At 36.0% G+C, this 14,140-nt stretch overlaps 1 protein-coding gene across 10 annotated transcripts in view; it reads right to left on the minus strand.

Annotated features, from left to right (window-relative positions):
- The window catches only part of NLGN4X (neuroligin 4 X-linked), a 295,552-nt gene that overhangs the window by 111,888 nt on the left and 169,524 nt on the right, over window positions 1–14,140 (minus strand). For 7 of the 10 annotated variants that reach the window (XM_014728751.3, XM_070258121.1, XM_070258118.1 and 4 more), the window contains one exon: window positions 2,668–2,820. In XM_014728751.3, coding sequence (XP_014584237.1) covers window positions 2,668–2,820 — 153 coding nt within the window. Of the gene's footprint in view, window positions 1–2,667; window positions 2,821–6,432; window positions 6,493–14,140 lie in introns of all 10 variants that reach the window. The other 3 variants (XM_023633866.2, XM_023633868.2, XM_070258117.1) reach the window with 1 other exon arrangement.

Consider the following 14,140-nt stretch of genomic DNA (forward strand, 5'->3'; position numbering starts at 1 on the left):
ACAATATTTTTCATTTCCTCAGACATAAAAGTATCATTTATGCATTTATTATTTTTTGAAGAAAAACTCAACCAATATTTCAATGTTTTGCTAAAAACATATGCATTTACATCAAAAGCACTAATTGGAATGATCATCACTGTGAATATTGTGCCATTTTACTTGGTCATCTTTTAAAATATCTGGATGCCAATAGTTTAGAAATATTTTTGAGGGGCCAGCCTGGTGGTGTGGTGATGAAGTTCACACCGCTTAGGCGGCCCAGGGTTTGCAGGTTCAGACCCCAGGCATGGAACTAGTGCTGCTCATCAAGCCACACTGTGGCAGCGTCCCACATGAAATAGGGGAAGATTGGCACAGATGTTAGCTCAGGGCCAATCTTCCTCACACAAAACAATTAAAATTAAAATATATATATTTTTGAGACCAACAACAGTGATTTCCTACAAGGAAAAAGTGAATGCTGCCCAGCAGTTTTCAAGAGGACAATAGCAAAGGCAAGACCCATGATGGAGATAAATGAAGTCACATTTTAAAAACTCTGTCACCATGTATAATCTGCAATGTTGGCACGTTTCACTCCATCCAATATGATGGGGTCTGTAGTGTTCTCGGCGGTTCCACAGTAGCTCATTTGCAGGACGTAAATAGACTGGCAGAGAGATGCCAAACTGCTTTTTTAATTTCTATGTCACCTCTCTCACAGCTCTCTGTTATCTTACCATGATTTTTCTTTTAACTTTCAGTAGCGAAAGGTAGACTTAAAATTTTTCAGTGAGAAAAATTCTAAAACTAAGAACATTTTTTTCTTTTTAAATTAACATGCATATAATTCCCACAGTACTTGTCCAGATCTGCACTTAACTCACGAACAGGCCAAACTGATAAGAGATTGCCGTGTAAAGCTGCTTAATACAGTTGGGCTTTAGAGGAGAAAAATCCATTTTTTTTTGAAATCTAACCTTGTAAGTAACATCTACACATTGTTATTCCACCAAAGGAAGAACTTGATCAATGCCTGGTGCTTCATTCAGAAAACAGTGCCCAGAGTGCCTCCTCGGTCTGATGATGCTACACAGGGTCCAGCACACTGCCCTCTTTGAAAGGGCTATGTGCAGCTCCCCCCAGCCCCCGACACGTTGTCGCCTCTCCCCACCTCTTTGTTAGAATGGACCTTTTGTCAAAGATCAAGAAACACGATTTCCTGTTTCAAACACTAGTGGCCAAAGCATCTAGCCAGAAGCCTCTGAAAAATATTCGGAGAGGCATGTAATCATTACTCTGTCAAATTAACGAAAATTGCTCCACAAAGATCTGGCTCATAGAACCTACAAAATAAGAAAAAAATAAAATCATGAAATGAGAAGGCCCTTGACTTTAAGCTTTCCTGTTTACTTTAAAGTAAAAAACCAACAGAGAATTTTGAGTACTTTATTAATGCTCCAAAAGACATGCCTTTGCCAACATCTATGGATGATTTGCATTTCTCAATTAGAAATGAATTTCTACTACTCACCCTCCTCCTGGAGTCTTTTATAGGTGAATGTTTTCACATGTGAATGAAAAACAAGTGCTTGAAATAAAATTAAAACATCAAGCTGAAAAGAAACTATTCCTGGTAATATATGCCTATTTGGAGAAAACATTTTCAGTCATATTTCTTGCTTGATAGATCTTCGTTAGTCCATTTTATTTTAGTTTTTATATTTTACCATAACCATCCTGTAACATACACATCTCACTCATAACCATTGTTAAAAACTCAATTTTCTGCATAATTTCGATGTATTTTTGCCTTGAAAACAAACATTTTTTGCATAAGAATATCATTCGTGAACAGTACGACAGCAGGGAAAAAAAAAACACAGAAGGAGGCGAATCTCAAAATATTACGCTGAAATATCTATTTTTTCCACCTCCCAATTGGAAGACAATGAAGGAAACATCAAAGCAATGTCGAGCTACTCCTGAACTGCCACGCACTTAGCCAATACCCTTTAACTGTAAGTCACAAACGGTTACAAATTCAACAAGAGGTAAGTTCCATTGCACGCAAACGCAATGGCCACACGTCAACACACAACAATTCTTCAAGGCCCAACGCACACAGATAATCGGTAACAGAATTTGGTAAAATATTTTCCTACACACAGAAAACTAATTAACCTACCTACACAACCACAAAAGAAAGCAATATCTATCTCTTACCAAATTATCAATTCTTACCAAATTATCACCCATTGCCAAATATGCTACCATACACATCGCCTAGGTGTGTTCACTCCACAGAACTATATCAGCTAATGAAGTCGCCATTCTGCCCACAGAAAGAAAAGTGCTTTACAAAAATTTCATTTGAATTGACGACTTTGGAGTCTGCATTTGTTTGAGGAGGGATTGGAGTTCCATGAAATAAAATTCCTGGATTTAAAACTGCACACTAAAACAAACAAACAAACAAACAAACTGCACACTAAAAAAACAGACTGCACGTGCATGCAAGTATTAAGAGGAACAGACAAATCCTAACGTGTGAAGTGAGCACTGTGAAGTAGAATTTCCTAGGAACTGGAGGAACGTAATTCCAATCAGTGAGTCCCAACAAGATAAACATCAGAACTTCGTCCCTGCCTGTTGCACAGTCATTTGCGTGACGGAATCACTCACCTAAAATCCCCAGCCGGTAGTTAATTGTTATCACGATGACGTTCCCGTAGCTTGCCAGAATGCTGCCGTCGATCATATTGCCGGTACCCTCCATGTAAGATCCGCCGTGGATATAGACCATAACTGGCTTCTTACTGTTCTGATCATGGATGTCTGGAAAAAGAGCCAGATAAGGAAATACAATAAAGACTCATACTGATTAACTGATGCTAAACAAAGGGCAAAGGACACTGGTTACTTTTCCTAGCTTTGACTTGAATCAATCCCATGTCTATTTTTGAATTATTCACCTTGATAAGATTACCTAAGGAAAATGGTTAATGTTATTATATTTTCTACATATAGAAATTGTATTTTGAGAAGCATATACATATTTAAGTAGTACACATGCACATGTATGTTTCCATATATATCTAAAACACTAAAAATTAAAGAATTTAGATGAAATACTTTTGTTCCTAAATGGTGCTAAACCCTAAAAGGTGATTTAAATTGAAGAAGCACATGGCATCCATTACAAAATATATTTTCATTGTCTGAGTGTGAAACCAACTTCAAAATTATTGTTTATTTTTAGTATAAGTGCCATCTTTGGTCAAAGGTGAGTTATAAACTCATTTTCAACTTAATAAGGGGAACATAAGAGGAGGAGTGAAATTATAAATTCTCAATGCAGGATAGATGGTGACAAAAAACAAATCAAGGGTCAAAAATTATCAACAGAACAGAAATGTGTAAAAATGAAAACAAAACAAAAAAAGATGTCCAAGTAAGTGTTTTTTGCTCTAGCTAACTGGTTGTAATATCCCAACATATGTAAGTGACAAAAACGAAAGAGATGTAACAGAAACAGCACAAGACTGCAGTCTCAAGATCAAATTACTGAAATGCTACATATTTTCATAGGGAATATAAACTCCCATTGTGATTTGCAAACAGTGAGCACTCTTAGCAATTACTTTATTATTTTATTGAAAAATGACGTAAAAACAGTATTTTGCAATGGTCTGTGATAATAAAAATTCAGACACCATTTGTCCATTTGTGGAGCCTGCTTTCTGAAAAGTTATGATTAAATAACCTACCTAGTGTTAATCATCCCTTAGACTTACATTTAATGTTTAAGAAGACTGACTTCAGCTGTAGTTATTTATGGATATATATATATATGTATACATGTGTGTATGTGTGTGTGAATAATTTAAATATCTGTATGTTATCAAAAGAAAACACAATTTACCCATGTACATTAATTTTCACTGTTTTTTTAAGAAAGACTAGCCCTGAGCTAGCATTTGACATCAATCCTCCTCTTTTTGCTGAGGAAGATTGGCCCTGAGCTAACATCTGTGCCCATCTTCCTCTACTTTATATGTGGGATACGTGCCACAGCATGACTTGATAAGCAGTGTGTAGGTCCATGCCTGCGATCCAAACCTTCAAATCCTGGGCTGCCAAAGCAGAGCGCCCGAACTGGAGCGCTATGCCACTGGGCTGGCCCCAATTTTCACTTTTTTATTCAACGGAGTTTTTATTATCTTAATTCACCGAGACACTTTTGAAATATCAGAAAGGAATTTTAAGGAAATGAACCACCATCATATGGATTGTGGCTACTAATAAAATGAATAATGATCACGATTTCAAAATGTGGTCATTAGGTGTCACAATACAGTGTACAGAAGGCAGGAGAAACTCACTGGTCACAGTCAAGTACAGAAAAAGAGTGTCAAGCTGTCCATGTGTCTGCAGATAGTTAATCCACAGCAGAAGAACATCTCTTATTTTCTCATATAAAATTCAAATAGAAAGTAAAAATCCTTTGTTAATTAATTATTCACCATATGCTCTGTGGAATTTTTAAATAAAGCTGCTGTCTATAAGGTGTGGCGTTTGCATGTTCCACCCCTCTCTCTGGCCCCTGATTTGCTGCTTTTGCCCCTATTTATTTTGCCATTAGCTGCTGTTGGCAACTCCTTGTGGAAAGGGAATAAGTAAAGATTTTGAGGGCTGCTTTAAGGGGTTTCCTCAGAGAAAACATTAGGTTAACATCTCTTACCTTCCGAGACACATATAACAAGGTTCTCTTGAACTTGAAGAATAACCAGATGCCGTATTAAAGTTTAAAGAAAAATCACAAGTTACCGGTATTAAATGAAAACTAGATGGCATTTTAATGGTAATAAAGTTGCATTGAGAGCATTGCAAAAACAGATACTACTGATCGAAAGAAAATATACTAGAAGGAGAGCACAGAGCAAGGTGCAAATTACATCCTTAGATGGTTTACACCATCTCTTAAGAGAATAAGGAGAAGGGTTTTCTATAAATATACACATATATATTTGAATGCTGACAGAACACTACAGGTGCTGTGGGGCCCTCGCCAAAGGAGAGGCTAGCTGCTGAATCAGGTGCAGATGTGATCTTCTAACCCCATCTGAAGAGCTCTCTTGGAGAGCTACTAGAGGTAGGGACAGCCCTGTGAATGTAGGTAAAAAATAAAATAAGATAGAATAATGTTAAGAGAAGACCAGGCATGAAAGCAATGTCGGCAAAACTTCTTTTCTTGGAGAGCCATTGATTTATGAAAGACATCAAAGAGGGCAGGAAAAAGAGGCCATTGATAAAAAGGCACTTTTGGGGAGATTTTGGTGCCCTGCAAGGGTAGCTCGCTGCTCAATTCTCTGCTTTAAATAGCCTTTCAGGCTGAGAACCACAGGCTCATCAAGGGCCTCCATCCTCTAAGAGGGATAAACGAATATCATGCATTTTTCTATTCAAATGGGAGAAGTGTGCTTTCACCCAGCCTAGACAGCCTTCACAGCAAGGAAAGGTTTATTTTAGACTTTGTTTCTTTTCTTTTAAACCGTGTATTCTGGGGAGGGACTAGGATGCAGTGCGCTACTGGTCGCTTAGATGACGTGTATCTTCTACCTTTTAAAAAAGAATCAATTTACTTCTCATGTATAATCTGTCAAACAATTTGGGATCCTTCAAGAAGAAACTTTTCATAGCAACCAAACACTTTTTGGGCGAGAAATGTTTTCAGAATAGCCGTCGTGTGAACAGAAAGTTGCACAGAGCTAGCTTTTTGACCTTGTTCAGTTCTTTGCTATCCTTATTTATTTTTCTTTAAATGCTGCTAAAAGGCAGTCCCGAAAGAAACAACAACCTCTCATTAAAACACTTTTTCATGTATTTCACTGTGAGCCAGAGAAGATTCTTTGAAACCTATCTTGGAATCAGTATGTTTGAAAAAAACAAACAAAAACTGAAATGCCAGCTCCCAAAAAAGTCCTACCAAGGTGTCTCGCAGAGTTTTGCTTGCAGTTCATAGAAGGATCTAAGAAGATCGAAGCTCCAAAATACAATATTAACTTACAAAATAACATTTGGAAGGAAGAAAAGAAAGTATACATGCAAGTTTTAAAATTCCATTTGCTCTTCTGGTGACCAAGCCAAAAAAAAAAAGGAAAAAGGAAAAGAAAAAGGTGGGCTTCCTCGTAAGTAGCATTTTGTTACTCACTTCATATTTAGAAATGATGTTTATACATCTTCTCACAGGGAATTTGCAGTCATTGACATGGTCATTGAGATTAAAAATGCCAGTGGTTTCCAAAGAAGAAGAAAATAAAGAAGCACACCGAAGTGTACTCGTTTCAGAGAAGGGGAGGAAAAACAGACTGAAATGAAAAAAATAAAAATAGAGAGAGAGATATTAAATCATGCATCAGGGTCGAGCTTTGAAAAATCAAAAAATACCTTCATCTTCACCACGGTCATTACTGGTTATATCATCTGCGTTTTTCTTTGTGTTGGCTCCTGGGTCATATTGAGAAGGGAAAAAAGAGAATTCAAAAACAACAGGTTTGCAAAAAAAATCAGAAGAGAGAGAGCTACTACCCAGTAAAAGAAAAAAAAAAATAATGTCACACAAAAAGTTGAAATTTGTTACATTTGGATTTCAAAAAAACAAGGGTGATGCAAAATGCATATAAACATAAAGATGTCAACAAGAACCAATTCAAAATGTTACTTGCAAAAAATATTAGATATCCAGTGAAAATGCAGTTTGGGGATTAAAATGATACTACTGCCAAAAAAAAAAGCTAATGTGAGTTTAAAAAAAATTATTAAAAAGGAGATTTCCCACATTCTTAAAAGAAATGCATATGAAGTATCCAATGTTCCTCTAATTTTAACATGCTATAATCTAGATAAATTTTTCAAATGTCACTGATATACTTTGTTTAGGAAATTCTATAATGTATGAAGAAACACATTGAAACAGTAAACATGAAAACTTTAATTAAAATATCTTAAAATTGACATTAGTTTCATGCATAAGAACTCAAAAACATACATTTCAAATAAAAACCAGAAATGTCACTAGTTAATTTAAATCACAAAGATTTACTGAACACCAGTGGTTAGAGAAGACTACCCATTATCTGCTCCTGCTGTCTACTATAAAAAAATCTACCACTTTCAATAAGTATTTCTTAAGTCAAGATAAAACATTAAAAATCATGTTCTCTGTTCCTGAAACACTTAGTAAATATTCTTTGAATGTTATTGCTACTTGAATTTGTAAAAAAAAAAAAAAAAGAAAGAAAAACGAAGTCGCCTACCTTGATCACCTTAAACCTAAGCCTCACAGGACTTTCCACGTCGGCAAAATGCAGGGAGGGTCCCTTAAACCAGACCAAAAGACTCTCCTACGCTCTCTGTATGCAGGCTGCCACTTTCGTTTTTATATTTTTCAGATACAAGAGGCCAAAACATTTATTATCACTTGAATTCTTTAGTTAATTGGCTCAATTGTCTTCTTTTTATAGACAGGCACAGCCCAGGTGTGCATATCCCAGTTGCTATAAATGGAACTGTGTCAATCAATTAAACTGATCTTCGCCTTCCTACAGAGTGCCAGGATATGTGAACTAAGGGCGAGGAAAAAGAGGAACTGTCATCCACAACACTTGGGTCTGAAAAGGGTCCTTCAGTTCTGTATAAATCAAAGGAGCTTAAACATGTTTTGAAACCAAGATTTGAAGTTGCTGTTTTCACAGGTCAAATAAGAGTTGAATATTGTTAATTTCAGGCAGCGAGACTTAAGAAGCAGACTCGGGTGGGCGGGAAACCTGATACATTGTATTTCATTTTTGAGGTTTAAATATTCCCACTGTAAACAATTTCAAGCTAGTAACATAAGGTCATTTAAGACAGAGCTGGGAACAAGTGCCCAGGATCCCTTGAGACTCCAGCATACCACTAGTTTTACCCAAACTACGTAAAGGCAGAGTCTTGTAGGAAACAATCCTTTCTCCTTACAACCCATTCATTTCCAATCCCTTAGAAAGTATCAGGACACTGATGTGTTAATCTATTACAGTCATTAGCTTGATATTGAAATCTATTCATGCCCAAGAATTCTACCCCTTTAAATGTCTTAAAACAAACTTTTAAATAATTAATCTCCATCAATTTAACTTGAATGTCTTTTGGGTTGTTTTTGTCAGGATTTGTAAATATAAAACCTATTTCAAAGCTAACTCATGGACTGAATTTATGGCAAAACTGTGTAAAGAAGCCTAAAAGAGATGCCTTTCTTAGAGAAACAGGCTACAAGGATATACAACAAAGCTGTTTGTGTTAGAAAACAAGTCCTTCTCTTTTCTGAAAAAAATTTCAATTCATTCATGGAGGAAGATTTTAAGGTTCTATAGAAACATGTCACATCTTTCACTAAAATAGAAAAGCTATTCAAAAAATTAAACTTATACTTAAAAGACATGGAAGGGACTAGGGGAGATAATGTGTTCCCTGATTAAGCTGATTCCCTCCAAGAAAATGTGTTCCTTTAAAGTTTGACTATATCTCCTTATCACAGCCTTCCAGAAAAGATGCAGTCGCCATTGAGGAAGGTCTTTAATTAGGACTCCATACCTGGACTTTGCCTTTCCCGTGAGCCTGACCTTATATCCCTGCCTTCTTCTGAATTTTCTCCTCATAAATCTCTTTTCTCTTCCATGCTGCAGATGGAAGCACAGAAGGGTGAACACTGGCCCAAACAAAGGGCATTCTGTAAGGTCTGGGGTGAGTTAAATGCCAGAGCTCTTTCCCAAGACCCAGTTCTCAAGGTCTTCAGGCTCCCCAGCAGTGTACGACATTTGAGTACGTAATCTGAAATACTTCTGGGGGCAGGAGGAAAGGTAGTGCCCAGGCAAACTTCCCCAACAGAGCAAAATATTCTAAAGATTTGTGATGCTTTTACACTTTTTATAACATAGTTACATCACTGATTAACTAGCAATCCAGGTTAATCTACCCTCTCTTTGATTCTTTACCAAATTTCTTTGTTAACCCAAGTGTGGTTTTAAGACCTTTACTGAAGTATAATTTACATACCCTAAAATTAGCTTATCCAAGTGTAAAATTCAGTGATTTTTTTAGTCAGTTTATTGATTCGGGCAACCGTCAGCATAATCTGCTTTTAGAACATTTCTATCACCCCAAAAAGACTGTTGGTGTCCAATCGCACCTGCTCCACACTCCCATCCTCAGTCTCACTAATCTACTTTCTGTCTTTATAGATTTGCCATTCCTGAGCACTTCAAACAAATGATAAATGATAAATATAATATGTAGGCTATTGTGTCTTGTTTCTTTCACTTAGCATAATGTTTTCAAAGTCCATCCATGTTGTAGTATGCATCAGTACTTACTTCATTTACTTTAGAGTCATGCACCGCGTTAACGACATTTCAGTCCACCACGGACTGCATATATGACGGTGGTCTCATAAGAATAGTACCATAGAGCCTAGGTGTGCAGTAGGCTATTCCATCTAGGTTTGTGTAGTAGGCTATAAACTCTATGATGTTTGTACAACGATGAAATTGCCTTACTAAGCATTTCTCAGAACATATCCCCTTCGGTCATTAAGCGACATATGGCTAACATGGATGAAAAATATTCTACTGTATGGCTGTACCAACTTTTGTTTATCCATTCATCTGTTGATGGCCATTTATATTGTTTCCACTTGGTGGCTATGGTGAATAATGCTGCTACGAACATTTGTATACAATTTTTACAATTCTTTTTTGTATGGACATATATTTTCACTTCTCTTGGGTTGATATCTAAGAGTGGAGTTGCTATTTCATATGGAAAATTTATGTTTAATGTTTTAAGAAACTGCCAAAGTATTTTCCAAATCAGCTGCATCATTGTCCATTCCCATCAGCACTGTATATAGGTTCTAATTTCTCCACTTCCTAGCCAAGACCTGTATTAACTTTTTGATTATAGCCATCCTACTGGGGGTGAAATGGTATTTCACTGTGGTTTTACTTTGCATAAAGCTAATGACTTAAATATATCCAGTATCTTCTCAGGTACTATCTTCTATTCTCTAGATGTCTACTAAAATATTTTGCCCATTTTTAAAATTGGGGTCTTTGTTTCTTATTATTGAATTGTAAGATTGAATTGTAAGAGTTCTTAATGTTTTTTAGATACAAGTTGTTTATCAGAAATATCATTTGCAAATCTTTTCCCCCAGTCTGTGGTTTCTGTTTTGGTTTTCTCCGTGGTATCTTTTGAAGTGCTAAAGTTTTTACTTTTGATGTGGTCTAATTAATTGATTGTTTTCTTCTAAAGCTTGAGCTTTTGATACCCTATCTAAGAAATCCTTGCCTAGTCCAACACCCTGAAGATTTTCTCTTATGTTTTTTCCTAAATGTTTGAGAGTTTTAGTTCCTACATCTTTCATTTATTTTGAGTGTATTTTGATGTATGATATGAAGGGTTGAAATTCATCTTTTTGCATACGGATATCCAATTGTCCAGCACCATTTATTGAAACGCTAACCTTTCCTCACTGAAGTGTTGCAACACTGTTGTAGACAGTCAGCTGACTATAAATGTGAGGATTTATTTCTAGACTCTTTAATTATATTCCATTCTCTGTTTCTAACCACATGAGTACCCTACTGTCCTGATGACTATATCTTTATAGTACGCTTTAAAATAGTGACGAAGTCCTCCAACTTTCTTTTGCTTTTTCAAGATGGTTTGATTGTCCTAGATCCTCTGTCAAGTGAAGCAAAAACACCTGCTGAGATTTCGATAGAAATTATTTGCCAAACCACAATTTAAATTAATTTTATACAGCAGAGCCTGACCCAGAAACATAGATATTGCCTTTAATGTTCTATGTATATTTAATCTTTCACCCTTTTGTTCTTTTTCAAAAAGCTGCTGCAATATTTGCCCTTGCAAATATAACTAATTAAATGACCTAAAAACAAACCTAGTTCTCCAGAGTGTCTAATTCAGTTACAATCATGGACTGTGTAAATACAGGTATTAGAGGACACAGGGAAAAAGATTCTGCTGGAATTTATTCCAGAGTAAACCCATCCCACGGCTTCCAAAACAGCCATTTCAAACTCCACACAAGCCGTTAGTCCTCCCCTCCCTCTCCAGGTCTGCACCGACCCCGAAATCCGGGATAATATTCCTTTACATCTAACAATTGGCATCTCCTTCAAACCTCGGTGGGGAAACGGCTTCAAATATTAAAGGGAATATTTAAATATCTTCAAACAAAAGAATAGCCATTCCATTATTAATATTTCAATATGATTTTATAAATAAAATATCTCAAAATCCCTGGTCCTGAACGATGTCCATTCTTTTTTATACCTGTTCTTCTCATGTTTCCCATTTAGTGCTTTATCTACATCACTTTCAAATGTCAAACTATTTAAAATAGTTTTTTGTATCCTAAATTAAATGCAATAGAAACACTTTGTAGAGAATTCAGGAAAGGGGGACCACAGTGAAGGAGAAAATAATGCCAATGTCCCAGTCATGGATGCTGCTCTTTACATTTTGAGGCAGGAAAGTAATTTCTGTTTCTTCTTTTTAATATACACTAAGTTTGTTGCCTTTTATGTATGTAAATCATCAAATAACGTCATGAGACACTGTTATGTGATCACATTATCTATGCAAGAATATAAAGAAATGATAGAACCTAGAAAACTTTTAGAATTACTGCTCTTAACATGAGATCTCATATTAAAAATGTATCTACCAGTTCACATTTAATTTTTTGTTTTTGCCTCTTAAGAGGGCAAATTTCAAGTTCAACTTTGCCTTGTTATCCTAAATAGACAAAGAGCATGCCTAAGCTAAATACCTTATTTTCAATACAGAGGAAGTTGTGGAATGGTTTATGGGGAAAATAACCATTTTCTTGGCCATTACAGATATGCATGGGATTGGTTAGTTTGTCACTAGGCCACAGAGGAATATTTCTTTTTAATCTTCTAATCCAACACTGGGAGGAGACCAGTGAGCACTCCTAAACACATTCCTCCTCCAAATATGTACTGACACTGTAAATATGCTGGCCCTAGCTAGGAGAGGGGGCGGAAAAATGTATTAATTACTTAAATTAATTAAACACTTCACACATAAATTTGAACGTAAGTTCTAACCTCCACTAGAACGTTATTAACATACTGAATCTGAAAGATAACATGCAACATTTTATCTGGGGGCTTTACCCAATGCGTGTGCACCTTGAAAAATTGGCTCCCTACAAAAGAGTGCAATTTCTGCATTTGAAGGCATCAGCAAAGCTATCTATTGCTTCTTCTTTTTTCTGAATTCATAACATCTGAACAAGACCAAGTTTCACTCTTAACAAAAATATATGTAAGGCTGGGAAGCCTGTCTAATGCAGCCTTTAACAAAGAGGCTTCCCAGAAACCAGCATTGGGAAGGAACTCTCTTTTGTTCTCTCCCATGGAAATGCAGAATGGTAAGATTTGCCATAGGTAGTGAAGGTCATTCTTTTGTAATAAGGGAGGAAGGATTTTTGGTGACTAGAAAGCCTTAGGAAAAAGAACATCTAGAAGCTGAGAGTATGGAAATTGATTTCTCTCAGGTCATCCACAGAGTTATACTTGGAAAAAATTTCAGAAAGTCCTCACCAAGTTTCAAGACCTCTGCTCCAGGATATATAAAGAGATACAGAATTGCTGAGTCATAGGGTGTGGTCTTCAGGTCAACTATGATTCATCCCATAGATATTTATCCTGTGACTTACATGTGCTGGATATTTTGCTAGTACATGTAAATCACAGGATAAATATCTGTGGGAAGAATTATGGCTATTTGACCTCAAGACCACACCTACTTCAAGGCATAGTACCATCTATGTCATACCATCTATGAAGAAGGAGAAATACTGGTGAGAGAAACATAGACTCTTCTATGTAGTGTGTATAACTAATTCTCTCAAGTATGGAAATCAGATGTTGCATTCTCTTATTTGATTTTTAGAATTGATATTAGATTGTAATTTATCATCACTTATATCTCGGGTTGTCATTTCAGGAAAATTGAAGGCATATATTTGTGACTACAGTAAAAACAAGGTCTAATTCTTTCTAATTTTCTACTAGCTCAAAAATGCTTCAATGCAATAATGGAAATAATAGGGTTTTTTGTTCCTTTTCTCTGACTGGCTTTGGAGGATCGACTGAGAGAAATGTGAATAATAATTTTCCTTTCCTGTTTTGCTGGAATTAGGAAGAAGTGATTTCACACTTTCTTTGGTAGGAATCAAAATAAATCTAAAAGTTTATAGGTCTCTGATATATGTCTGTGCCTCTTATTAAAATCTCAGGCCATTGCATAGCCCTATGTAAGTATTTTTTGTTGTGAATTTTGTTATCAAAATGTTTCTGTTCTCAGGAATAAAAGACAAATCCTATTAGATTTACACGAGTCTCTCTCATTTTTATGGAACTTTCAGCTGATAGAATATATTACCTCCCTGAACAATCTCCATGAGCTTGAGATTAAATCACAATGTGTTTAAAATCTGAAACTAATTTAATATTGAATTATGCTAGATGTTTTTTATGCATCTTTATTTAGAAAATTCATATTGAAATTGAAATTGGCTTCTATTTGCCCTGAGACACCTCCTGAAATGTTATATTAAGAAAAGACACAAAACAATAACTCTATAGGTATATATATATTTTTTCCTTGTCAAGAGATTCTGGAAGATTTTCAGTTCGATTGCGTAGTATTAACTCTGATGAAAAGCTTCTTTCTGTAGTCAGAACATAGACTGCTGACTAACGGAAGGTATCTTTATGCCATATGACTTTTTGGTATGTTGGACAGGAATTATAGGGAGCTGGAACCTTGGCAGTGTCCCCCTTTTGCTGTCTATGCGAGGAATAAACTGTCCACACCTCAAAGTAGCTCTTCTATTTTTACCAATCAAATCGGTCAAGTTGCCTTTGGCTTTCCTCTTCTGTGGGCCTGACGTGGGGACCTAGTGTGCAATCATTCCTAAAAACAAAATTAGTCTAGATTAGACAAAATCATTTCAAACTTCAATTCCTGAGTCTGTCATTCCAGAAGATGCAAAATC

The sequence above is a fragment of the Equus caballus genome, chromosome X, assembly GCF_041296265.1.
Source record: "Equus caballus isolate H_3958 breed thoroughbred chromosome X, TB-T2T, whole genome shotgun sequence".
Classification (NCBI taxonomy): Eukaryota; Metazoa; Chordata; class Mammalia; order Perissodactyla; family Equidae; genus Equus; species Equus caballus.